Consider the following 14,549-nt stretch of genomic DNA (forward strand, 5'->3'; position numbering starts at 1 on the left):
AAAAGCATAGCACAATGTTTCTCAGCCTCTGCTACTTTAAGACGGATGGACTTCAACTCCCAGAGTTCCCTAGCTGGCTGGGAATTCTGGGTAGTTGAAGTCCACCCGTCTTAAAGTGGCAGAGGTTGAGAAATACTGGAATAGAAGAAATGGCTAGATCAACCCGTCTGAAGTGGTTAACTGGAAAAAGCTGACTCACCTTCTCTCCAAGTTGACCCTTGACTCCCTGGGCCACCATTATATCAGTCGCAGCCACATGCAACAGGGTGAAGGGGGAGAGAAAGAGAGACACAAAACATAGGAGTCAGTGTTAAGGCACACTAAGCACAAATACACACTCATGCCAAAAAGACAAATGGAAGAGAAAAGACGAACACTGAAACATGCATGGTTTAATGTTCACATACAAGCATGGTGAAGTGTGACCCTGCTTTTGACTTTCTTGCACTTAAATCAGCTTCAAAAATTCTTTTTTAACATTCACTTTCACAGTTTTTATTAAGCAGTTATATAAGGGAAAAAAAAATCTAGTTTCTGAAATGTATGTTTTACATTAGAAGTGAGAACTAACATGATTGAATTTATATGTGTCTGCATCTGTTCTCTTAATGTTATTATTATGTCTGTTCCAGGGGTGGGTTCTAAAATTTTTTACTACCGGTTCTGTGGGCGTGGCTTATTTTGTGGGTGTGGCTTGATGGTCATGTGACAATTATTTAGGATTTAGTAGAGGTACTGGTCTACCGGGCTTTTAACTGCTTGCAGAGCTGTACCGATCTACCCATTTATTTTTTGCAGGCACTGGTCTACCCATTTATTTTTGCAGGCACTGGTCTACTCATGTATTTTTGCAGGCACTGGTCTACCCATTTATTTTTGCAGGCACTAGTCTACTCATGTATTTTTGCAGGCACTGATCTACTCATTTGTTTTCTTTTAACACTGATCAGCTGTAGGGTGGCCCTTTGAAGCCCCAGGGCAAGAGTTTAAACAGTTTTTTTCCCTCTAGCCATCAGCTGGGACTCAGGAGGCAGCAATAGATTGGGGGTGGGGCCAAATAAAAGGTAAGAGTAACGTGGGAGGTGGGGTGGGGGGTGCAGGGAGTGGGGGGGCACAGGGGGGCAGAACCGGTTTGGTGACATCATATCATCACCGCTACCGGCTCGGGAGAACCGGGCTGAACCGGAAGGAACCCACCACTGGCCTGTTCACAACAGTGTGAAGTCACAACTGGCAGTTCTTTAGCTGGTATTGGCCTTCATACACATCAAGTCCTTCCGAGGAACAAGAAGCTAGTGTGACAGCATAGTATATGTTTGGATCTAAGCCGTGTGGCCTTTTGCAATTGACATAGAAATGTTATCAATATTATTCTGTCAAAAACCTGAAATTGCATGTGATTCAGTGGTGGATTTCAAATTTTTTTACTACCGGTTCCGTGGGTGTGGCTTGGTGGGCATGGCAGGGGAAGGATACTGTAAAATCTCTATTCCCACCCCACTCCAGGGGAAAGTTACTGCAAAATCCCCATTTCCTCCCAATCAGCTGGGACTTGGGAGGCAGAGAATAGATGGGGATGGGACCAGTCAGAATTTTTACTACCGGTTCTCTGAACTACTCAAAATTTCCGCTACCGGTTCTCCAGAACTGGTCAGAACCTGCTGAAACCCACCTCTGATGTGATTGTACAACAAAAGAGAAATTGTGGAAGAAAAGCATGTTTCATGCTTAGGAATGCTTCTAAGGGATCATTTGTACACATAATTGTTGGCCTGTAGATTAAAGTGACAGAGTCCAGGGTCTGTTTTGTATCATGGTGTGCTAGGTGTCCACATAATATTATGAAGATGAAAGGATATAATACAACTGTTAGGAATAAACTAGGATGGCGAAACATATGGAGATGTTAGCAAGAGATTTATAGAGAGTTAGCTAGATTTATCTAAATCTCATTTTATAAGCCACTAATGCAAAAACTGGTAGAAATCTAACAACTATCACTGGTCCTTCTATTCTCAGGAACAAGTTGCTATTTTGAAGAGGGTGTTGCTTAATTAGGATGTTTCCAATTCTTGTTTGCTAAGACATTTTTTTTTGAGGAATGAAAAATAACGCCATTATTAATTTCCCCCTTAAGTGTGGGCATTTTAATGTCCAACAGGACAACACTGGATAAAAGTACTATAATGATAGAATTCCCAAGGAAAATGGTGACTTGGCACCCACTAGTGGTGTTAGTGGGACACCAGCCATTTCTGTTGGGTATTTATGTATCCATAGTAACCTCAAAGTAAATTGATGGTGAACAGGGAAGCAAAACTTGTGAAAAATCCAAGGCATTCAAATTGGGTTGGAACTGAATTTCTCAAGGAGAGAACTACCAAAAGATTCCTGCACATATTGCTCTATAATCTTAACAGCAAAGTTCATTTAGAAACTGCCTCCCCTCATATATATTTATCATATTTTAATGTTCTTAGTAAGTTTAGAATAATTTTTCAGGAAAGTTCCAATTAGGAACAACATCTCATGTTATTTGAAGTGGTTATATGCTTTTGGGTATCTTTATTATCTTACATATCTAAAAACCATCTTTTCCTCTTCTGAGTAGAAACCACTCCCCTCAGTAGGGCCAGTTTTATATGAAACAGAATATTTAATTGCCCCAATAAAAGGGGATATGTCCGTGTGTGTTTATCTTTCCCCCACTCTCTTTAGCTTCTATACACATGTATCTGGTCTTCAGGAAATTGGAGAAAAGATTCAGGCCTACAATAATAAGGTACATTGCTTACTGCCCTGAAAGCTAGAAACCTTAATTAGAAGAAGTAGGATAAAAATAGATGGATAAAAAAAATCCATTTTCTTATTTCCCAGTGCAGGTAGATGTGTGGTGGATCTCTATAAAATTTGTGTTCAGTGCATCTTGTGTTAAAATAGAGGTTCACCATTGTAAACATATTTTGGTTACAAAAAAATACTCTAGTGTATTCTTCCATCTTTATTTCATCCTGATTCTTTACATTAGAATCAGGAAGATGGCTGACAGTTATGTTCATCAAGGAAAGCATGCTAAAAGCGTAGAACAATGTTTCTCAACCTCCGCCACTTTAAGACAGATGGACTTCAACTCCCAGAGTTCCCCAGCCAACTCTGGCTGGGGAACTCTGGGAGTTGAAGTCCATCCGTCTTAAAGTGGCGGAGGTTGAGAAATACTGGAATAAAAGAAATGGCTAGAGAACAACTTTTCGAAGCTTCTTTTGGAGGTGATGTAGAGATAAAACAGATGTTAATTGTTTGTTAAAATGTTTGCCACTACAGTGTTCTTAATGGTTTTGTTCCATTCTAGTAACGTGCTTTCTTAAGCAAAAATCATGCCTAAAGTGATTACTGAATTTATTCATTTGAATGCACTTTTTCTCAATTCTTGAAACAAAAGAAGAAGATATAAAGCTCTGTCTAAAGGCCTTCATTCATGTACCAAATCTGCTACCAAAATAAGACTTCTAAAGAAATAATAGCGTTGGAAAGACTTTCTGTGACCTCTGCTGATTCAATGTCCGTGTTATGCATTTAACAGAATAACAGAGTTGGAAGGGGCCTTGGAGGTCTTCTAGTCCAGCCCCTTGCTCAAGCAGGAAACCCTATACCATTTCAGACAAATGGTTGTCCAATCTCTTCTTAAAAACCTCCAGAATTTCAGACTAGTACTGTTCACGATCTATCTAGGAATCGTTGTATTTCTGAGTAACAGAAGGTTTTCAGTTGCAATAGTGCATATATTTGTCGTTAAGGTGAAATAAATATGAAAACAAATTAAGCCTAAAGCACTGTTAAGTAGCACCAGCTGCCTGCAATTACTGCAAGTTCAAATCTCACCAGGCTCAAGGTTGACTCAGCCTTCCATCCTTTCGAGGTAGGTAAAATGAGGACCCGGATTGTGGGGGCAATAAGCTGACTTCGTATAAAAAAGAACATCGCTTGGGGGCCCCCGAAAGCCCTACTAAGCAGGTATATACAAAAGTATGAAGGCGATTGCTTAACTCATTGTAAGCCGCCCTGAGTCTCTGGAAAAGGGCGGCATATAAATCGAACCAATAAATACAATATATAAATAAATAAGCCACCATGGTGTGAATATTTGAAGTCTTGGAGAAAGCTTATCGAACTAACTAGGGATTATTTCTGAGTAGACAGAACCAGTAACTGAAATTTTCTCTGTCACATGTATGTAGATCAGTTTAGTAGCAACAGATTTGGAAGCAGTGATGACAGATAAATGTAAGCGATTTAAGACTTACCGGCTGTCCACGGATTCCCATGGCTCCTTTGTCTCCCTAACAATTAACACAAAATCAAAGGATAATTGGCAATTTGACCACATGTAATGATAAAAAAAATGACACAAATTCATTCAAACACGAACATTTAGACAATTGCATTGATTACTTTGGATTTTATCCATAGGAGTATGTGTTTGGAAGACCACTGAACTGTTTATCAACTGCCATGGTCCAACACAGTAAATATATGTATATTTGTATAACTGAAAAACCATTTGTATAACAAGGCAAGTTTTTGCATCAGAGGTCTGTGATTTTTCAGTTTTCCTCTTTTTATTGTAATTTATTTATTATTTGTTTTAATTTTCTTGTAATAATTTGAACCATTATTGAATACATTAGACCAACATGTTTAATATTATTATTATTATTATTATTATTATTATTATTATTATTATTATTATTATTATCCAATAATAATATCCAATGTCTTTTCAATCATCTCATATTATTGCATTCACAGGCCTGTAACACTGCAAGATGCTTATTCACCAAACATCTGGATAAAATCCCGTCCCACATTGTCTGCATATATTCGTAAGTCAGAGGGTTACAGACTTGTTCTTAGTCTTTCTAGTAAATCTAAATATTTAGAGATTGGACTGGAATATTGTTATGTGGATCAGATATTTATATAACAAACCACATGGGGTTTGTTCAGGAAACCCTGCCAACATTCAATCAAGCAAATTTTTGTAACCATAAGACTTACAAGCATGCCAGAGGAAAGGAGGGAGGGAAGGAGGGAGGGAGGGAAGAAGGAAGGAAGGAAGGAAGGAAAGAAGGAAGGAAGAGAGGAAAGAAGGAAGGAAGGGATGAATGAGATGAGATGAGATTAAAGACAATTTGATTTCTGCATCTCATATACTGTACATGCTGGGCTCAAATGGAATCGAACGATACCTGCATCCTTACTTAGAGCATTAAGAATAAGCAATACATTCTTATGAGAGAAGGGTGATTATAAACATGATAACAAGAAATACATTCATTTATGAGTAAGACATACGACCCTACAGGAAAGTGCTACATATTTCCTAGAATAACAATTCAACATTGCCTGTCTGGTGATCTACCGTATCATGTTTATATAATGTTTATCACCGGAATAGCCAAATAGTATACAAAATAAAAAGGTCTATATTTTGCTTTCCACCCTTAAGGGTTTTAGGGAATATACTTTGGGTCTGTGCTGTTTACTTGCTGGTTAGTCTTCAGAAATTGTATAATTTATCTAAAGACATGAATCAAACTATCCATTGAATCGAACTATCTTTATCTTTTTAAGCTGAACCGTTACTTCGCGAAGCTGGAGATACTTTTGATTCGTGGTAATAATAACATTTATGGCCACTAGATTCATAACATCATAAGAGCTTAATGTTGAATGTTTCTACTGCCTGGAAAAAGAATTATCTTGTATTTATTGACTCTGGAGAAGAAAGAGTCTAAAATACAGGAGATAATACAAACAATAAACAATACAACAAATTGTTGCTATTTATATGAGACAGAGACTGAGGTGCTGGATTAGAATTAAGGACAAGAATGTTCAAACCTATTTGTAATCACATCCATTTTAATAAAAATTAAAAATTTATTACATATGTGCGATTTCATTTTCTCCTTACTATGTAGGACAGGGGTGTCAAACTCAAGGTCCGGGGGCCGAATCCGGCCTACGGGGTGCTTAGATCTGGCCCGTGGGGCCACCCTGGAAACAGCGAAGGACGTGCCCACAGTGCCTCTGCCAGCGAAAAAAGCACTTGTGAGAGCCACAGGCAGCCCTCCTGATCCCCATTTTCACTGGCAGAAGGTTGCAGGAGGCTGTCGCAGCCGAAAACAGAGCTTGGAAGGGCCACAGGCAGCCCTCCCAAGCCCCATTTTCACTGGCAGAAGGTTGCAGGAGGCTGTCGCAGCTGAAAATGGAGTTTGGGAGCCCGTTTTCTCTGGCAGAGTGCTTGGGCCACTACAGGCTCCCCCAATAATACGAGTGACATCAAGTTGGCCATGCCCACTCCGCCCCCGCCCCCCCCGGAGGTCAAACACAACCCTGATGCAGCCCTCAATGAAATCGTGTTTGACACCTCTGATGTAGGATATTCAGATTCTTCAGTTCCACATGAAAGGAAGGTGTGGAAGTTGCCTATGCTGAAACAAAACCTAGGACCTTTGCTCCTCTGTGGAAAGCTAGCAGAGCATGAAAGCAGACAGAAAACAAATCAGTCTGTATAATTTCTCTGATTTTTATGTATCTGGTTTTTGTGCTGTAGCGTTCTGAAGAATCAACATTGGCCTTCTGCCACAGGTCAGAAAATGAACAAAAAAGTACAAAGACCCAAGTCTCTAATTTCCCAACAGTCTGACTTCCAAGTACCTCACGCAAGGAAGGGCACTTAGGGGCAGAACTGGGAAACTCCTCTTAGATGCTAAATTTGGATTTCCACTCAACATGCTCCCATGTCTGCAAAACTAAAAAATGGGGAACACGTGATCCTCAGGGATGGGCTGCTAGGGGTTCAGCTCTTGGGGGATCAGCAGGGTTTGGGCAATTCTATAGTTAAGGATCACCGGGGTTCGGCAAACCCCCAAATGCCACCCCTGGCTGGCCACACCCACCCCACCCCTCCCACGAGTCTCCATGTAGCCTGTTCATCATTCCAGGTAAATTCAGGGGCTGCGCGGAGGGTCTGGGAAGGCAAAAAACTGGTCCAGAAGCCCAGAAACAGGCCTGTTTCCGGCCTCCGGAGGGGCCCTGGAGCCTGGGGGAAGCAGTTTTCGCCCTCCTGGAGGCTTGAGGAAAGCCTCTGGAGCCTAGGGAGGGTGAAAAGTGCCCCCCCCCGCCGCCATGGTGCGGGCAGCCAACTAGGCCATACCCACCTTGGCCATACCCTCCCAGCAATGGGGCAGCGAACCCATTGCTCTGAAGCCCACTCCTGGTGAACCTCCAGATATTGTTAGATATCAAATTCCTATCAATCTTGTCCATTGTGACCAGTGATCATTGATAGGATCAGCTGTAACGAAATACTGTATATCTGATAGGCTAGAGCAGTGTTTCTCAACCTGGCTGGGGAATTCTGGGAGTTGAAGTCCACACATCGTCCAGCGGCCAAGGTTGAGAAACACTGGGCTAGAGGCTCAGATATAAATTTAATTCATAAGTATGATGGATAGGTTGCTAGGATTCTAATGTCCGAATAGGGAGGTTGGCCTCTTGCCTTGTAGCAATTTTCCTTGTGGTTTGGTTTGGGCTAAACCCATCTTAACATCTGATGGTTTTTGTTCATGGAATTTTGTGACCTAAGGAACTGAAGAAAAAATAACCCAGACCACTTAATGTCTAATTAACAGGCATCTCCTTACCACTTAGACAAAACAGATTTAATCTGTTTGCTGTCTAGTACAGTGTAACCCATTTCTGTCCATGTCTCTTCTTCTCTGGTATTTTGACATTTTGTCTCTATGTACTTCAAGCCACATTTTCTCCCTTCATCTCCTTTTGAATAGGCAGGGGAGGCATGATTGAATGCAGCTACTACAAAAGGTTGCCCCCAAATATTCAGTTAGTCCTAATTAAAATACTGCCTGATCACTTATTTATTCTCCATATGAATCATCCTAGTTCACTGAGATTTATTTATATTCTGGTATCATGAAGTTTATATTCCCCCATGATATGATTTGTTCCAAAGAATCCACAAATCATTTCCATATCCGAAATAATATTTGACCAGGCTTGCAATAATTCACGAGCTAAATCTGGAAATGCTGAAAATCTAAAATTCTTTGGCTAACTTTTGTCTGACTTGCAATATTCTCAGATGTATATTCTTTTCATGAATGTGCCCTTTCTATTGTGGGGCTAGATTGGAGAAGCAAAACCAGAAGTGGGACAGGGCAGGAAATACCTCGAGCAATATAAGTTCTTAGGAAAGTCATTTCTTTGAAAGAAGAAAGCTAATGCAATGGCAGAACATCATATTCTGGAAATCACTGTCTGATAGCAAGTCCAATTTCTAAAACTTAGCCCTCTTTACAACTCAGTTTTAAAACCCTCATCCTAAATCTTGCTCTCTGTTTTTAACTTGTACTTATAACTTTTGAAGGGGTGGGCTTCAAAAATTTTAGCAAGGGGCTCTCTGCCCGATTGCTGGGTGAGCATGGCCATGGTGGGTGTGGCTTAGTTGGCCTCCTGCACCACGGGGGAGGGACATTTTTGCCCTCCCTGGGCTCCAGAGGCTTTCCTCAAGCCTTCAGGAGGGCGAACACGGCCTCCCCAGGCTCCAGAGCCCCTCTGGAGGCTGGAAAAGGGGCCTATTTCCAGCCTTCCCGAACTTCCGGTAGGCCCATTTTTCGCCCTCCCCGAGCCTCCCGCATGTGCCCTACACTTACCTGCATCCAAAACGGGCCAGGTGGGGACTCTTGGGAGAGGCTGGGTGGGGTAAGCAGGGCCAGCCAGGAGTGGGATTTGAGGGTTCTCTGAACTGCACAGAATCTTAGCTAGAGGTTCTGCCGAACCCCTGCAAACCCCTAGTAGTCCACCCCTGCTTGTACTGTAAGTACAAGCTTACAGTACAGTATAGATTGCAGGTATCAATAAAGGAAGAAAAGAAAAATACAAAAAGAAGAGGGGATATTTACCGGAAGGCCAGGTCTTCCTGTAGGACCCTGAAAAAAAAAAACACAGGCAGAAAACAAAGGAGATGATGGCACAAAGAACAATGGATCTGAATAGTGAAACAATTATTGAGTTTGATTTCGGACTTCTAGAATGCCACAAAAAGCCCCTATTTGATATTTGTTCATTGTTCATTGGCATTTCTAGTTGAGCATTTATAGGAAGCAAGGTTGCCAGGTTGGCTTAGCCAAGCTACTCCCAGTTACAGTAGAAAATGCTAGTCTAGTTTGATGGCTAATTTAATTCTGTACAGACAGCTTGATATATCCTAGTCAGCGGTGGGTTTCACATTATGTTACTACCGGTTCGTCCCGCGCGTGCACCCTTGCTTTGTGCGTGCGTGCCTGCCTTCCACATGTGCCCCCGGACTTCCGTGCATGCGCTTTGCTCTCTCTCGCACCTTCTGCGCATACGCCTAGCCTCAAAAACGTGCCTAAATAGGATGGCATAGAGATGGGGCAGGGGCGGGCCCACCTGTGATTTCCGCTACCGGTTTGGGCGAACCGATCCGAACCGGCTGAATACCCACCTCTGATCCTAGTGTTCATACTAGGGTTTAGGGAGGAGAAATGGCAGAACAAATATTTTGCTATGGCCGAAAGCCCATAACATGAAATAGCCTGCAAAAATAAAACATCCAGACTTCCAGTAGTCTCCCTTCCCACAAACCAGTATGTTATAATTCATTTTTATCCTGGGAGTAACTCACATTTGCATCAAATCATCGTATTGTTTAGGAAATACTACACTTCATTTAATATTTCCCCAGACAACCTGCAGCTGCCATCTACTAAATTACAGAGGGCAATAGAAGTCTTTATTTTATTTTATTTGAAAGCTACGTCTAATACAAAGGCAAAAGGTTGGAGGAAATGTGTTACTCCTAGAATCCAGCCGGACTAGACAAAGCCATGATTTAAAACTCGTGAATAAGTTTATTGACCAAGGAGTCATCTGATATATAGTCCAACATCCTAGCTTTCACTAAGTCTCTCTTCAATAGATACATCAATGTTTCCCTTCCTTCCGTTTCCATCCTATCTCACTGCTGCTATTTTTTCTTAGTCTAATGTCCTGTCGGTCTCCAACTGCCATTCATCCTAGATCTCCATCATGCTTGCTCTGCTGTCATTCTTTCTCCACTCATTCTTTTGTTTTGATGGGTTCATTCTCTGCTACATAATGTCAGCTCCCCACTAGGTGAACCAGACCAAGAAATCAAAACCACTGGAAGGCTAAAACTATTTTAATTGACTTTGCAAGTCTGATTGTGTTGTACGTCCTTTTGTTTCTTATATTCCGTGAATTAGGGAGGTCCCTGTCTAATCTAGGGATGTGGCGGCTCAGTGGCTAAGACACTGAGCTTGTCGATCGAAAAGTCGGCAGTTCAGTGGTTCGAGTCCCTAGTGCCGCGTAACGGGGTGAGCTCCCATTACTTGTCTCAGCTTCTGACAACCTAGCAGTTCGAAAGCATGTAAAAAATGCAAGTAGAAAAATAGGGACCACCTTTGGTGGGAAAGTAACAGCGTTCCGTGCGCCTTTGGCGTTTAGTCATGCCAGCCACATGACCACGGAGACTTCTTCTGACAGCGCTGGCTCTTCGGTTTTGAAATGGAGATGAACACTGCCCCCTAGAGTCAGGAACGACTAGCACACATGTGCGAAGGAAACCTTTTCCTTTACCTGTCTAATCTACTTTCAAACTAGGCTGTTCCTCTAGCAACTGGGTCTCCAAATAGATTCCCCAGCTTGAATAGCAGCTGGTCAGTGGTAAGAAGATAGATAGAAGATAGAATCATAGGGCTGGAAGGGACCTTGGAGGTCTTCTAGTCCAACCCCTTGCACAAGGAAGGAGACCTAAAGAAAAATCCTAATAAAAATAATAATAAAAAATAATTGCATTCAAAGTTGCATTCACTATTCCCAAGACCCTAGCAACCCAATTCTGAAAACTTGCAAAACCAAGAGAAAAACACCCCCAATTCAGATGTTCAGCAAGAACATTAAATATGAGGCACTTAAGAGGAAAGGTACCTGGTGAAAGGGGACAGCCTATCAACTCTCTTCCTGTGCTACTTACTGGATCAATTCTTCCAGTTCCTCTCAACTCTAGTTCTCGCTACATAGGCTTAGGACTTACTCTGAACATCATTATTTTGAAATAGCACTAAGCCTGCGACCCAAACCAGCCTGACTCGCAATTATTATCAGGTTCCCCTGAATGCACCTACACAAAACATTTCCACAAAACCAGAAATAGAGCAGACAATAACCATACCTGCCAGTCTAAGCCAGCTGTCCAACCTTGGATCTTTCCTAGCCAAGCAATTCTTTTGTTTCCCAGGTGGCTGATGATATTTGTGAGAGGGGAAGAAAATAAAGCCTGCAGCATCCACCATCATCTTTAATCATCATCATCTTTTAATGAGGGGTGGAGTCTGGGCAATTGAATGGAGCTAGCAGAGTGTTTAATGGCCGGATGCCCTTCCTGTCACCAATGCGGAGTTTTGTCTAGCAGATGTATTCTCATTGTGCCAAGAGAGAGAGAAATATCTGCCTCTACCTAGGATCGAACTCCATAGCCTCCTGATTGTGAGGTGAGAGCTCCGCCTCTAGGCCACTGCACCACTCCTAGCCCCCATCTTTAATGTACCCTGTAAATTAGGATAGCACCATTTGCCCATATGGTTTCTGCCAGAGGATACTAAATGCAGAAAATATATACTGCAGGCAAAAAGTTCCTGGCTCAACTTCCTAGCACCACTCTTTTTAAAAGAATATATCGAAGAACACAACTGGGAAAGAATTGAAGAAGTTCCTGTTAATGGGTGCCGATGGTTATGGAGTAGGGTAATCAAAAAGACCTTCTCAAACAAATAACATGAAATTAGAAAGGAGGAGAATGTCCTCCTTAGAAGCAGTACAGGTAGTCCTTGACTTACAACCAGAACTGAGCCCCAAATTTCTGTTGTTAAGTGAGTTTTGCTCCATTTTACCTTTCCCGCCATGATTGTTAAATGAATCACTGCAATTGTTAAGTTAGTAACACTATCAGCTTGCAAAGCTTTCAAGTTGCCATGAGCAGGAGGGAGGGAGAACTGATAGAGCTGATTGATTTCCCTAACTGAAGTTACATTCCATACATTCTTCCTAACCGCAATCAGAAGGATGGTGTTGGATTTCACAGCCGGCCAAAGTGGTTAATTGGAGAATGTGATTTATGACATGGCCAGGGAGGAGGAGAGAGACAGGGTCATAGGGGAACGTAAATCTACGGGGGATTAGTTCTAACTGCATCCGAATATTGCCGAAATGGTGCTCCTAATAAATGACTGTATTTCTTTTGAAGTTTGGCTCATGGCTCATGAATTAATTAGGGCATCTTTCGGAAACTTCACAAACACAGTTGTTCAATGAATCTGGCTTCCCCATTGACTTTGCTTGTCCAAAGGTCGCAAAAGGGAATCACAAGACCCTTGGATACTGCAAACCGTCATAAATACACGTCAGTTGCTAAGTAATTTTGATCACGTGTCCATGGAGATGCTGCTACGGTTGTTAAGTGTGAAAAACGGTCATAAGTCTGTTTTGTAACTCTGAATGGTCACTAAATGAATGGTTGTATGTCGAGGACGACCTGTATGCTTGATGGCAACATCTCCTGCCAGGTATGCATTTATAACTAGCATTAAGGAGCTGTACAAGTGGCTGAATGGGTAACCATGTTTAACAAGCTATCATGGTTAACAACAGAATATTTCATCCCAGTCCTATAATGCTCAATATCACTACAGTTTGACAGCACTAGTGCTAGAGAAGCACAATATACTTAGGCAATAATGAAGTTGATATAGCAGATTCTCAAATGTTTGTTCTTTTGACCACACAAGTATAAAATGTTTGTTTCTGAACTCTCAGCGATGTTTTTAAACAATCCATCAGTCCTAGTTGACCTCAGAGAAGTCAAATGCTTCTTTACTTCCCATCATGGAATATGTTGCTATCCACTTGAAAAGGAAAGGACACATTTGTGAATCTAAATGGCAGTAAATGATTAATTTAGGGGGGGTGGGGTTTGCTTCCTGATTTAATAACTGTTCTCTCCCTTGCCCCAAGGCCCATTTACTTTACCAGCAGATGCGTTCTTCACAGCAGAGTCAAAAACTTTGGTACTTACGGGAGGTCCTGAAAGAAAAGAAAAACACGGACATGGTTGATATTCCAAATTCAATAACACCGTTGCTTTATGTAATAAAGTTTCCACAACATCTCAATCCATCTTCATTTATAACAATCCAGATTTATCCAACGTATTACAGAAAAATAGAACAGAACACATTTCAGTACAGCAGGATATATAATATATCTGAATTATGTGAAAAGACCAGGTTGTACTTCCTGAGCAGTCAATCTTACATATTTAAATTAGTGAGATACTTAAGCAATATTACCATATCCAAGCTGAGAAGGACTTTAACACTCACTCAGCTAATGCTCTTCCTTCAGCCATTTTGGAAGTCAGATACAAAGAAATTCCATATTCTGTTCAATTCTGTTCATGTGCTAGAGCAGTGATGGCTAACCTTTTTGCCATCGCGTGCCAAAAGTGGGGGGAGCGGGGAGGGGTGTGTTGTGCGCGCATGCACCCACACCCATAATTATATGCACCCCGCCCCCACGCATGTGCGCGACCCCCCCCCCCGCGCTCCCTCTGCTTTTGGCACACGATGGCACGGTGGGCCCAATAGGGCCATTTTTTTGCTCTCTCCAGGCTCCAGACCCTCTCTAAGAGCCTGTGGCGGGGAAAACAGCCTCCCCCCCCTGAAGCCCTCTGGAGGCTGGAAATGGCCCTTTGCCAACTCCCAGTGTGACCAGAAGGCCCGTATTTTGCTCTCCCCAGGCTCTAGAGCCTCCCTAGGAACCTGGAGAGAGTGAAAAGAGTCCCCCCCCCGGAGGCTGCATGGTCCAGGTGGGATGGTTTTCTGTGCCATTTCTGGCACTCAGGCCAGCACGCAGTGACGTAAAAGGTTAGCCATCAGTGGTCTACATCATATCCGTGGTCATGTGGCCAGTATGGCTATATCCGAAAGGCACAAGGAATGATGTTATGCTTCCCACTGAAGTGGTATCTATGTACCTACTTGCATTTGCATGCTTTTAAACTACTAGGTGGGCAGCTGGCTACATGACCATGGAAATTGGCTCCCTCGCCCAAGAAACGATGAGCATCATGCCCTAGAGTCAGAAATGGCGACAGGGAAACCTTTACCTTTACCTTTGTAACCTACATAACCAAAATTTGTTGTGGTCATAAAGAGTTTATAAGAAGGCAAGGGGGCCCTAAGACTAAAATGTTTGAGAAATCCTGCTCTACACCATCAACTTCAACTAGAGAGAAGATACATTCTAGAGTCCATTCATACAGTATTGGTATTTGTACCAGTAGTGGGTTTCAATTTAGTTTACTACCGGTTTGCGCTTGCGCGTTCTCCTGCGCATGCGACGCTTCTGCATATGCGCAGAAG

The 14,549-nt window shown here is 42.2% G+C and overlaps 1 protein-coding gene across 50 annotated transcripts in view; it reads right to left on the reverse strand.

Annotated features, from left to right (window-relative positions):
* The window catches only part of COL13A1 (collagen type XIII alpha 1 chain), a 134,777-nt gene extending 122,705 nt beyond the window's left edge, over window positions 1-12,072 (reverse strand). For 34 of the 50 annotated variants that reach the window (XM_087872237.1, XM_087872232.1, XM_087872224.1 and 31 more), the window contains exons 1-3: window positions 8,988-12,072; window positions 4,302-4,337; window positions 200-226 (exon numbers count right to left, since the gene is read on the reverse strand). In XM_087872237.1, the coding sequence (XP_087728363.1) occupies window positions 200-226; window positions 4,302-4,322 (48 nt within the window). In that variant the 5' untranslated portion in view covers window positions 4,323-4,337; window positions 8,988-12,072. The remainder of the gene's footprint in view (window positions 1-199; window positions 227-4,301; window positions 4,338-8,987) is intronic. The other 16 variants (XM_087872238.1, XM_087872229.1, XM_087872235.1 and 13 more) reach the window with 1 other exon arrangement.
* Window positions 12,073-14,549: the final 2,477 nt, after the last annotated feature.

Source organism: Pantherophis guttatus, chromosome 6 (assembly GCF_059756535.1).
Source record: "Pantherophis guttatus breed Tessera chromosome 6, ASM5975653v1, whole genome shotgun sequence".
In the NCBI taxonomy this organism is placed as follows: Eukaryota; Metazoa; Chordata; class Lepidosauria; order Squamata; family Colubridae; genus Pantherophis; species Pantherophis guttatus.